Here is a 13,800-nt window from a genome sequence, read left to right as displayed (position 1 = left end):
TGCTGGTGTTATTTTGATAGGGATTGCACTGAATGTATAGATTGTTCTGGGTAGTATAGACATTTTAACAGAATTTGTTCTTCCAATTCATGAGCATGGAATGTTTTTCCATTTCTTTGTGTCTTTCTCAATTTCTTTCATCAGTGTTTTACAGTTTTCATAGTATAGATTTTTTACCTCTATTGTTAGGTTTATTCCTATCTTGTGGTTTTTGGTGCAATTGTAAACAGGATCAATTCCTTGATTTCTCTTTCTGCTGCCTCATTATTGGTGTATAGAAATGCAACACACTTCTGTGCATTGATTTCATATCCTGTGACTTTGCTGAATACTAGCAATTTTTTGGTGGAGTCTTTCAGGTTTTCCATATAGAATATCATGTCGTCTGCAAAGAGTGAAAGTTTGACTTCTTCCTTGACAATCTACATATCTTTATTTCTTTTTGTTGTCTGATTGCTGAGGTTAGGACTTCCAGTACTATGTTGAACAACAGTCGTGAGAGTGGACATCCCTGTCTTCTTCCTGAAAAACTCTCAGGTTTCCCCATTGAGGATGATGTTAAGTATGGGTCCTTTTGTATGGCATTTATGATGTTAAGGGTTTTTAACAAGAAAGGATGCTGCATTTTGTCAAATGCTTTTTCTGCATCTATTGAGAGGATCATATGTTTCTTTTCTTTTATTAATGTGGTGTATCATGTGATTGATTTGTGGATGTTGAACCACCCCTACAGCCTGGGAATAAATCCCACTTGGTTGTGTTACGAAAATAATCTTTTCAATGCACTGTTGGATTCGATTAGCTAGTATTTTGTTGAGAAATTTTGCATCCATGTTCATCAGGCGTATTGGCCTATAATTCTCCTTTTTTAGTGGAGTCTTTCTCTGGTTTTGGAATCAAGGTAACATTGGCCTCATAAAATGAGTTTAGAAGTTTAGAAGTTTCCTTCCATTTCTATTTTTCTATTTTCTAGGAACAGTTTCAGAAGAATAGGTATTAATTCTTTAATTCTTCTTTAATTTTTTAGTAGAATTCCCCTGGAAAGCCATCCAGCCCTGAGCTTTTGTTATTTGGGAGATTTTTGATTACTGATTCAATGTCTTTGCTGCTTATGGATCTATTCAGATTTTCTATTTCTTCCTGTTTCCATTTTGGTAATTTATGTGTTTCTAGAAATTTATCCATTAGTTCCAGATTTTCTAATTTTTGGCATATAATCACTCATAACATTCTCTTATAATTGTCTGTGTTTCTTTGGTGTTGGTTGTGATCTCTCCTCTTTCATTAATGATATTACTTATTTGGGTCTTCCCCCCAGCCCCAAAAGTCTGGCTAGGAGTCTATCAATTTTGTTAATTCTTTCAGAGAACCAGCTCCTAGTTTTGTTGACGGAGTGCATGTTAAACCACAGATTGCTGAGTACTACCACCAGGGATTCTGACTGAAAGGTCTATAGTGGGACCTGAAAGTTGCTTTTTTAACAAAGCCCCAGGTGATGCTGATTAGAAGTCCACACTTTGATACTATGGATGTGGAGCTTTGGAGTTTAAAACAAGAAATTTGGATTTTAATGTAGATGAGATGGAGGACAACTTTACTTAGTTGAAGGACATGATTTGTTTTGCTTTTAAAAAAGATCCATATTTACAGATTAGAGCTATGATATGTCCTTCTAAGGCTGTTGTAAAGATTAAGTGCGATAATGCATGTGCTTACAATTCTAACATGTAAATATGACTTTCAGATCTTTTCACTGCTTTCTTGCCTTACTATTTTGCCCTCAGAATTGTGAATGAACTTGGAAATTCCTTTATGAAACTTCACATACATTTTCTAAATGCCAATATATTCAATTTCTATTGCTGCTGTGGTTAATTACTGCAAACTTAGTGGCTTAAACAATACAACTTTATTATCTTATAGTTCTAGAAGTCAGAAGTCCAACATAGTTCTCAAAGGGCTAAAATCAACATGTTGGCAGGACTTTACTCCTTTCTAGAGGCTCCAGAGGAACATCAATTTCCTTGCTTTTTCCAGCCTTGAAAGGCCACTGACATTCCTTGGCTGTGGCCCCCTTTATATTTTCAAAACTATCAATGGCTGGCTGAATCCTTCTCACTTCATATCACTCTGACCTCTGCTTCTGCCTCCCTCTTCCACATTTAAGGACCTCTGCTGTTACCTAGGGCCCACTGGGATAATCCATGACAGTCTTTCTCAAAAAGTCATATAATTAGCAGCCTTAATTCCCCTTTCCCATATAAGGCGGCATTCTCATAAGTTGCTGGGATTTGGACCTGGACATCTTTGGGGGGCCATTACTCTGTCTACCACCCCCAGGGTGATGAAAATTTCAGTGTGCTCTGTTTGCATGTCAGTGCTGCCTCCCACTGAGCACCTCCCTTTCTTCCCCATTGTGGATGGCCATTTTAGTCTCAGGATAAAAGTAGCACCACCAACAAAATGTTCTCTGAAATTAAAATACCCCCTCATCTGTCCTGCTGCTAGATTCATAGGTTCTGAGGTTTGTCTGGTCCTTTCTACATTGTCTGCCCCCAGTTTAATAGGACCTGTGGTGCTTTTAGTTGTACTTTTACTTAATTTGGTCTTTAAGTGTTTGGGACCAGGAAAAACAAAACAAAACAAATTTTCTTATTTCTGTTTCTCCTTTGGGAAAAATAAAACAACTTAAACCCCAAAGATTTACCCAAGCATAACGAAGCTTACTTAAATCACAAAGTCCACCTCCTTGCCTGTCTCAGCCTCTCTGTTGGACTAACTGTGGCTGACAGCGGCGAAGGCCTCCTGCTTTCCCTAGTGAAGCAGAAAGCCTCATCTTGAATCCTGACCGTCTGTGTAAGTCAGTGATCACACCCTTGATGTTACCTTTCATTTCAACAGCTCTCTTGGCTCCACTTGCTCTGAGCAGTTTTAATTTCCTGCCAGCACAGTGGCAAAATTTGCTGGCATTTTCTTTGGGATGCTTTTCATCAAGAGCCTAATGAGTGCCTGGGTTCTGGCTGATGATAAGCATGAGGCTGCCAGGGAAATGCCAAGAGGCCCCTCGGCTCTGGAAGGCATCTCCGCCTGATTTCCCACCTCCTGCTAACTGTGGGCTGAGGCACACACGTATGGGAAATTCTTCACTGCTATCACTGCTCTGACAAACTACCGAAGTGTATGCAAAGAAACCTGAAAACCACTAGGGCCCAGCTCCCTGATACTTGGTCACAAGGAGTTAAGCAGAAAAATGCCTTGGTGGAACTCACTAAATGGACTTGCTAAGGCAAACTCCTGATAATGGATATACCCAGATAACTAAGACACACTAATGGAACACATCCAGAGATAATCAAACTATCACTAATTAAATAAAATGTTTTCCCATATCTAAGAATTTACTATCTACATCCAAGTATTTTACCCAAAACAGGAGGTTGCTATGTTATTAACCTAATGCAGTTATAATAATGCTTTGCACTTTCAGAGTGCATCGGAGCCCGTGAAGGTTTTTGCCAGCTTAGAGTGCCTTTCATTTCCTGCATCCTACTCTTCAAGTCTGTCTGTATTACTCAAATTCCATGCTTTTCCTTTAATTCATCTTCTTTTTCTGTTCCTTTCCTTATACTTGGAGTGATTCCTCCCAACCCCAAACCTCTTTGTTTTCAACTTTCTGCAAATCTTTATTGTATAACCTAGGTTGTTGTTTAGGGCTACAGTTCCATCGGAAGGATTGTTACAAAGACAGTTTAGTATGTATATCATGGTCATGTATACAACAGAGGGTTCATAATTATTCAAGAAGGAAAAGGACACATTTTATATATCCCTATAAGGGTATCTCTCCAACCCCATCAATTTGTCTTAGGAATGATGAATGCTGTTTACTGGTATGAAAAATTATTTTAATAACATAGAAGAAAACTTGCTATGAAAATTATTTTAAGTACTAGGTCTGAAGATTAATAGTTAATGACACTAGTACTAAGATCTTCTCCCTGACATTGTGACTCTGAGGCCCTCTGGGTCTAAGATAGAGAACATGGGGATTAGGTCTTGATTACATAAGCTAAGGAATTCCTATTGCCTTCAAAATTCCCAGGTGATCAAAGGAGCAGTCTCAGCCTTTCTTTGTACATGCCTAAAGGAGGAAACTTTCACAGCAATGATATAGATGAGACTTTGCTCAATATTTTGTTACTTCCTCTTCCCATCATGTTAAAACTCATTTTCCAAAAGCACTGAAAAGTGGCATCAAGGATGCCTTCTAATGTTTGTTCTTCCTCCTGCCAATCCTGGCCCATACACTATCATTTAAATAAAAGGCAAGAAAAATTCAAGACTTGCTATATCTTCTTATCACTTAAATCTGAAAGATACTTTCACGAGAGAGGGTACACACATCCCTTTTCCCCCATATTTTTGTCTGTTAATCACCAAATCACCAGGCCCAAACAAGAATACCACCAGTCCTTCTTAACCTTGAGATAAGAATCCACAATCATGAATGCTTTTGCCAAAAGAAATCTACACAAACCAAGTTATTTAGCATTCTTCTTTCCTTCTTTTCTCTTCTTCCCATCTGGCTTTTCTTTTCCCTTCTACAAATATGTATTGAGCACACATTAGAGATCAACTCAAGTAACATCCTCCCAGGGAAGCCCTCCATGACTTCTTGATTTTAAATAGTGTCCTTAAACTTTTTACTCAGTGTTGTGTTTCCTTTTTATTTTCTTCATAGGACTTATTTTCAGATAGTTTGTTTGTTTTCTTGCTCATGACCTGTCTCTTCTGCTAGAATTACAAATTTCCTAAGAACAGGGAAATATTGTCTGTCTAACTCACTGCTTTACCTCAGTTCCTAGCACAGTGTCTATGACATATTAGGTTTGTAATAACTTTTTTTGAATGAATGAGTGGAATCAGATATGAGAGATGTAATATTGAAATATAAATGCCCTTAATCTTGTAATGAATGCTTTCTAGAAAAAAGAAAAAATAATGATACAAACGCTCAAATTTTATTTAGCCAAGTTCTAGGAAGGAAAAGGTAGAGGATGCTGTGAATGTGCATAACAGTGCTATTTTACAGTAGGCTAGAGGGGTCAGGAAATAGTTCCTTAAGGAACTGTCTTTTTTATTTTTATTTTTTTAATAATAATTTTTTATTATGTTATGTTAGTCACCATACCATACATCCTTAGTTTTTGATGTAGTGTTCCATGATTCATTATTTGCATATAACACCCAGTGCTCCATGCAATATGTGCCCTCCTTAAGGGAACTGTCTTTTAAGCTGAACTTGAAAGATGAATACGAGTTGATTAAGCAAAAAGGCAGCATTAGAGCCAGAGGGAAATATTTCATAGTTCCAATGCATAAAAAGAGGAGTTTTATTTAGAACATACTTTAAAATCATCAGCCTATTAAAATTTAAGTATTAGAACTGTGCAGTTAATAAGAAACCCACAATATTTAAAGAAATATCTACAGAGACAACAGAACAGTGGTAAGTGGTATTCTTGAGAACATCTACTATATTATGATGAACTAGATGCCATTTAGTGAGACATGGAATTGGATGTTATGACTGAGATATCTGCTCATTCTCTAATTCACTTCAACAAACATGTATTGAGTACTTATTAGGAATTAGTCATTGAATTAGCTTTTTGGAAGACAAAAAATTAATAGCTCAAATGTTTGCTCTCAAAAAGTTTATAATCTTGTAAAGGGCAGAGTGTTTCCATATGCAGTGGTAAACACAGAGATAGAGATGCACATATTGTATAATAAAACATAAAGAAAGGACATGTATGCTAGCCTGAAACATCAGGGAAGACTTTCAGGAAGAGAGGATCTGTACACTGAGTTTTGAAAGCTACGTAGAAATCAGAAATTGAGAGTGGCGTGGGTTAGAGAGAATGCGGGGGTGTAGAGACAGATGGGACTGTATGAGAAAAGGCTTGGAAACATGGAATAACATGATATACATGCGGAAGAATGAGTATCTTTGTATTACTATCATGTGACTAGATACTGTCTCACAGGGTAATTGTGCACATATGATAAGTTAATACATATGAAGTATTTAGAATATGTCTGGCACAGAGTGAACCCCCAGTGAATGTTAGTGATGTAGTGGATGTAATGATGATTGCAGCATTTAGGGTCACGCACATGACCAGAGTGACTGGATATGAGCTTTGAGAGGTAGGAAGGGCACAGGGCATGGGCACAGGGCATGCCATGATAATACATTGGAACTTTTTCAATAGATAATAGTGTGTCAGTGAAAGATTTTAAGCTGGGGAATGCTATGGCCCTATTTACACCTTGAATACTTCTTCAAAACTACAAGTAGAAAATGGAACCAAAGAAGCTGAAGACCAAAAAAAGAAAGAAAGAAAGAGTAGCTTTGAAACTATTAAAATGGATCAGGAGAAAGATAAGTGAAGAACAGTGACAGTAAAAATAAAAAAGAAAGGATGGATTAAAATGTACCTGTGGAGTAAAATGATGAGACCTTTTGATTGGATGGATATGGGGAAAGAGAGATTGTGGGAGAAAAAGTCACCAAGCATCAACCCAGATCTTGTCTTCAGTGACTAAGTGGATGACAATAACATTAAATGACAGAATGAATAAGAGATATGGAAGGAGAAACTGACCGATGAGGACAAAAAAGATATTAAGTTCAATTTTGGACTTGCTGGGACATACTCCCCAGATATCCAAGTAAAAAGATCCAGCATGGCAGATGGTGTGGTAGTTTGAAAACATGGCCACAAATTCTGACACTTTTCCATGACTGAGGGAGAAAACCCTGCTACAGTAAAGAGACTTGCAAATTTGTGCTAAGTTTTACAATATTGTTTTACATATTTGCATGCAACTATACAAATTAGAATAATGCTTTTAAATTACTTTTTTAATATTTTGATCAGTGATTTTAAAAACCTCCTTAATCTTGCTTCAGTCCTGAGGTTTTAAAATAAATGGTATTACTTGATTCATAAATAAGAAATATAGATACAACAAAACAACACGTTTTTGTTTGTTTTGTTTTAAGGATTTATTTGAGAGAGAAAAAGAGAGAGTGATAAGGGAAGGGGCAAAGGGAGAGAATATTCAAGTAGTTCCCACTGAGCGTGAAGCCTAACATAGGGCTCGATCTCACGACCCATGAAATCAGGACCTGAGCCAAAACCAAGAGTCGGACACTTAACCAACTAAGCCATCCAGGCGTCCCAGAACAACACATGGTTTTATACATTCCGGGTTTGCTGGTAGTGTTTGGCAGGGATATAAACTCTTCATTAGAGACTTTATAGAGGATGCCCATCATTCTAATATGTCAATATGTCATATTTCTTTCTCTACACTAAAACATGTAAATTAGGAAAGACTGACATTTGGAACTTATGTGAAGCTTGACTGAACCTTTGCTATGCAGTTAATAATAATGGATAACATTATTTTTACTGAGAATCTGTTATGTTACAGACATTTAGATCTTATCCCAAACCTTTAGCAGAATTCTGTAAAGTGGTTATTAATTTACTCATTTCAAATCTGAAGATTAAGGCTTAGAGAGGTTAAATGACTTGCCCAAAGCCATTATATAATAAGGATGGAATTTGGACTGAGATCTGATTCTCAAGTGAGGTGGTAAGAGCTTGGACTCTGCAATAAGACAGAACTCTGTTTGGTACCAGCTCTCCACTTAAGAGAGGTGCAGTTTGAGCAAGTGTGACTTGGCAGATTGAAGTCTCAAACTTTTAATCTGTAATAGAAAGTTAATACCAATTTAAAGGGTTAGCTTGATAATTTAATTATATACACATACATATGCATATGTAACAGACATGTAATTAATATAAGTTCTCTTCTACTATCCATTTTAATTTATGTGGCTTTTTTTTTTAGTTTCAAATTTTTATTTAATTTTAGTTAGTTAACATACAGTGCAATATTGGTTTTAGGAGTAGAATTCAGTGTGTGTGGCTTTTTACATAGTTATTATGTTTCAAAAATATTTTACTGTGTGTAAATATGTTACCCCCCCCTACAAAAATGAAAGTTCTGACCATTCAAATGAGAGTTGGTACTATTCTGTTTGTTTACTTTTTAAAAGAAAGAGTAACTAAAAAATAGAATGTAACCAGTACACACAAAATTGCACATAGATTTTGAAATCCCATCTAAATCTTTCATTTATTCCTTCTACCCCAGTCCTAATTCACTCTAGCACACTAAACTAAGGGTCCCTAAACTAAGTAACTAACCTCCCAATGGGTAAGAATTCAATATAGAAGAAGTTTAGGAATTTATAATCCATCGATGAAGATTTATCAAAAAATTTAACAAATCTACCTCTCTTTCCTTCAACTCCTCCCCCACTCTTATCTTTTAGTTATTTTTTACTGGCTGAAAACTGTAGAAACTCACAACTGTAAGACTTTATTACTTTTAGAGAATTCACTATAGTACATTTACTATAAATAATTCACACCATACTACACTTGTCAAAAGGGATGAACAAAGTATATATCATGGTACAGGAGCCCTGATTTTTATTGTTTTTGCTCACTTACTCACTAATTCTCCAACTGCACCTCCCTGTCACTGTGAATTACAGTTGTTCTGAGGTATACAAATATTGTATTCTGTGTAATTAGATATTGGGATAGGAGCCTCTGTAAATTACTTTAACTGGTGTCAGTACTGAAGCAAATAAGAAGTTTTTAGTTCTGTTTCTGGTTCAGGTTATTTTCTGACCCTAAACAGCTTGACATAAAGAAGTGCTTTTCTTTGTCAAAGGCAGCCTTTTCAAATCTAACTGCCAGACACACTATTGAGCCATGTGTTCAATTCTAATTGGCTGAGATCTTTTCAATTCGGCAGTTTCATCTTTAATGCAATGGATATAAGATTATGTGTAGGTCTTTTCAATGGGTTTTCCATACTGGTGATTAGGGCAGAGGATTTGAACATAAGCAGGCTGCTTGTTATTTCTTCTGGCCAATTTAAATTGATTCATACAAGTCCTTTGTACCCCAGGGAAAGGGCAGAACAAATCCAAGTGAGTGAGACAGCTATCGCTACTCTCAGATGGAATAGTAGAAAACAAGGCGGGATGGGGGGGTGGCCGACCAGGGGAGGGAAAACACTCTAACTATTGTAAAATTAGAGTTCTGAGTAGTCTAGCAGGGAAATATTGAAACTTAAACAGTAGGTTTCTGTGTAAAATCAAGGTCACCAGGAAAATTTTTTCCAAGGTTGATTTTGATATCTTTAGGTTAAAAGGACTACGTAAATGGAAACTCTTCTTCATATCTGATCCTGCAGGGAGCCATGGTGAGTAAACCCTTTTCTGAGTTTCCAAAAGGAAGTTGATAACTCTTACAAAACTCTAAAGCACCCTTGAACTGAATGTGTTAGATCAAAATAGCAGAGGGTAAGCTAAAAACTTTGTGTCAGATGAAAAATTTGTCTTAGAAGAACAGAGATGGGTGCTATTGAGAAAAACTCCCAGTTTTCTATTAAGAGGGTAGACAAAAAAGGAAGAAAGAAAGAAAGAAAGAAAGAAAGAAAGAAAGAAAGAAAGAAAAGAAAGAAAGAAAAGCATGCAAGCTGGTAGACTAGGATGAGCTATTTAAATTTGGCACATCCAAAAGTACACCTTTTCAAACAGACAGACCCTGGCTATGAAGCCCCCTCTGGTTTATCTCTCCAAGGAGATAACAAGGTACAGGGTAAACCATGATGGGACCAATTCTACAACATCTCTATCCTATAAAGAAGGAACTTCAAATGAAGTTTTAGTGTTTCCTCAACTCCATTCTCCAAGCGGCTCAGGAAAATCCTTAGTACGCCACATCAGTTAATTTGGGGACTCCCTCTCTGAGGGAGAAAGAAAAGCATCTCTTTATTCAAAGAAAACAGGGATAGTGCACTGTTGAAGATATTTTAACAAGGCCATTTCAATCTACCCTGAACACATGAAAACAATGCAAAATTTTTCTAGCAAGAGAAAATAGCAATGATTTCATTTTGTTGGTGTTGACTTTTTCTGCTGTAGAACATATGCAAAGCATCCGTCTCTTGAGTACTAACATTCAATTTGTTAAAATTCATAGTAATAAGGAAATACAACACGGATGCCTAGCACATTAGTTGAACAAATAAGGGTGACAAGTATGGCAGATGTTGCAGAGACCAGTGGGTAAAGCCTCTAAGCTAAAAGATTTTTGTTGTTGTCATTTGGTAGGAAATCTTGGGAACTTGCACAATGATTCATTGTTTCTTAAAGTGTGGTATTCCACAAAAAATAAAACTGAAGCCAGTTTTCAACTATCACTCTCAGTCAACTAAAAACAAACAAAGCCAACCCCTGTGAAGAGCTAGCTACAGCAGCTATATCTGAGCTGTCTTCCGGAAGACTAATGCTTTGTAAACAGTCTTTCTCTGAAACTCAAGGTTCTTGAGAGACACTGTCTGAGAATCACTTGAATAAATGCAATGTGATGAGTAAGTAGAACTTAGTAAGCCCTCCCGAGGCTATGTAAGATTCTTTAACTGATACTCAAAATACAGAACTACCTGGAATTTATTTTATACAAAGTGGAAGGTCCTTATACCTAACAGACATGCATCCAGATATTCATCAAAAGTCATGTGTGTGAATGTTAATAGCAAAAGTATTCTTAACAGTCCCTAATTGAAAATTATTCAAATGCCCCTAAAGAGTAGAATGAATAGTGATATAATAACAAAACATTATACCATACAACAAGAGTGAACAATATACAACTACCTGAAATAATATGAGTGAATATCCCAAATTATTGGTCAAAAGAAGCCAGACTTGGGGCGCCTGGGTGGCACAGCGGTTAAGCGTCTGCCTTCGGCTCAGGGCGTGATCCCGGCGTTATGGGATCGAGCCCCACATCAGGCTCCTCCACGGAGCCTGCTTCTTCCTCTCCCACTCCCCCTGCTTGTGTTCCCTCTCTCACTGGCTGTCTCTCTCTCTGTCAAATAAATAAATAAAATCTTAAAAAAAAAAAAAAAGAAGCCAGACTCAAAAATGTGTATACCGTAACATTCCACTTGTATAAAGTACAGAGAGAGGTAAAGCTAATCTGTACTCCAAGAAGGAAGTGGTAGCCTCTCTGGAGAATGACTGGAAGAGAATGTAAGTGGGGCTTTCGGGTGCTGGCCATATTCGGTTTCTCCATCTGGATACTGGATGTTGGATTTGAGTTCAGTTTGTGAAAATTCATCGAGCTATAATGAGCAAATGTGTGCACACGTACATGTGTATTTACACAATGCTCAAATAAAAAGCATTAAACGTAACAGGGCTACATCTAACTCATTCCTTACTTTACCATGTCTGTTCACGTGTCTCTATTAAAGTAAGTCCTATAATCATTTTTCACAAGCAGTTTCAGATCTATATTTTTCTTTCTAAGTGCTTACAACTCACCATTTCTAGCTATCAAATTCCATCTCCCTTTTAATTGATAGAATTTCATGTCCCACTTCAGGCAGAAAACCTTTTAGATCAAATTGATTGCCTAAGAAATCTTCCACACTTTCTTAGTATGGACATCTAAGATTCTAGCATTTAAACAGAACATTTCTTTATGTACTTTAAACATCCTAAAAAGACAGCAAAAGACAGGCAGCAAAGTTTGATGTACTTCACGCTATTTACTTGTAACCCTCTGATTTCAATGACAATGTATACTATTCCATTTCTTCTGAAAATTTAAACTCCATAGGAGCTTATGTGTATATGTTGAGCTTGCTAATGAGGTATGTTATATCGTAAAACAATGATGAAGGTGGTATTTCACCTTGATTATTTGTAGTTTCCTCCCTTAAAATGTAGAGCTAATTATTGATCATCTCTATTTCTGAACTACTACTATTACCATTGTTATCAGTATTGAACCACCAATTATTAGTACTTACTATGTGCCAGCCAGTATTGTAATCAATGTGCATATATTATCTCATTTAATCTTTACAATCTTGTAAGTAGGAGTTGTTATTATTCTCATTTTTTCAGAAAAAAATGAAATTCAGCAAGGATAGATGACTTGCCCCAGATCAAAGAATACAGCTTGATTTAAATGCAGGTGTTCTGGAAGGAGCTGAGATGCCCTTCAACAGATGAATGGATTAAGAAGATGTGGTCCATATATATAATGGAATATTATTCAGCCATCAGAGAGAACGATTACCCAACATTTGCAGCAACATGGATGGGACTGGAGGAGATTATGCTAAGTGAAATAAGTCAAGCAGAGAAAGACAATTATCATATGGTTTCACTCATTTATGGAACATAAGAAATAGCAAGAAGATTGGTAGGAGAAGGAAGGGAAGAATGAAGGGGGGGTAAACAGAAGGGAGAATGAACCATGAGAGACTATGGATTCTGAGAAACAAACTGAGGGCTTCAGAGGGGGCAGGGGGTGGGGGATTGGGATAGGCCGGTGATGGGTATTAAGGAGGGCACATATTGCATGGTGCACTGGGTGTTATACGCAACTAATGAATCATGGAACACTACATCAAAAGCTAAAGATATACTGTATGGTGACTAACATAATGTACTAAAAAATTATTCAAAAAATATATACTTTGAGAAACAATAAAACTATTTATTATGTATAAAAAATAAATAAAATGAATGCAGGTGTTCTCATATCAAAGCCTAAAGTTTCATCACTTTGAGCTCAAGTAAGTTTACACATATGCACTAATCATTGGTTCCCTTACTTTTTCTAGTTCAGGCATGTTAGCAAGGCTAGATGTAACAAATATCCCCTTCCTTTGTATTTATTTCATTAAAATACTTTCAATCCATGTATAAATTCCCCTATATAAGAGATAAAGTCTACCTCTATGTCTACTCTAAGAAAGTAACCATTACTACCTATCACAATTTTGTTTCTCTAATACCTAGGACTGTTTCAGTTCATTCTCTTTTCAAAGTGCCAATACGAAGAATGCCTTCAGCTCATCTGCAGCCCTGGAGTTGCCTTCCCTAGTGATGGTCTACTGAACTCTTTGATCAAGTTCCCAAAGACTCAAATATAATCTACAGAGGAAATGGGAGTGTACAAGTCATACAAGTCAAAAAATTATTGATGCATTGACATAATCTATGCACACAGTTCAATGTATCACTATAGAGAGGCAATGATGAAAAATATACCTTTTTCATAAGCCCACATCAAACATGTCTGCTCATCTTTTTCACCACTAGACCTGCTGGGATCACAAGCTACCAGATTCATATCAGCTCCATTATCCAGTAAGAACTGAACCAGGCGAATGTGACCATGGTAGCAAGCAGAGTGCAATCCTATAATAGAATGAAAGTATGAAAGGAGAAAAGAGGAAAACTGAACCCCAATTTTCAAAAGACAGTTATTACCATATCACGGTATTGTTGCCAGAGATACAAAGCAAAGAGATTTCTTTGATAAAGAATTAATTCTGTTATTGAACATACACAACATAAAAGTATCCTATTCCAGTTGATCTTCTAGAAAGATTGCCTTATGTTTAGCTAAATTTTCAGTATTTCTACATGCACTGAAATTACCAAGAACAAACGCTGGCATCTTTGTACAGGAACAAAGACCTCCAACAAGTGTTTTTCTTGAGCAGCAAACCAAAGGCAAGGCAGTGTGGTCAGACTGTTTCTGGTACGGGCCATAATAGATACATCAGCTGTAGATAATTTACCAAAATAATGAAACTGACCAAAAGTCAATC

The 13,800-nt window shown here is 36.7% G+C and overlaps 1 protein-coding gene across 1 annotated transcript in view; it reads right to left on the bottom strand.

Annotated features, from left to right (window-relative positions):
* The window catches only part of LOC100478721 (serine/threonine-protein kinase TNNI3K), a 292,736-nt gene that overhangs the window by 168,391 nt on the left and 110,545 nt on the right, over window positions 1-13,800 (bottom strand). The window contains exon 11 of the mRNA XM_019797164.2: window positions 13,235-13,384. Coding sequence (XP_019652723.1) covers window positions 13,235-13,384 — 150 coding nt within the window. The remainder of the gene's footprint in view (window positions 1-13,234; window positions 13,385-13,800) is intronic.

Source organism: Ailuropoda melanoleuca, chromosome 2 (assembly GCF_002007445.2).
Source record: "Ailuropoda melanoleuca isolate Jingjing chromosome 2, ASM200744v2, whole genome shotgun sequence".
Lineage (NCBI taxonomy): Eukaryota > Metazoa > Chordata > Mammalia > Carnivora > Ursidae > Ailuropoda > Ailuropoda melanoleuca.
The sequence above is the reverse complement of the archived record's forward strand: the minus strand, read 5'-3'. Positions and strand labels throughout refer to the sequence as shown.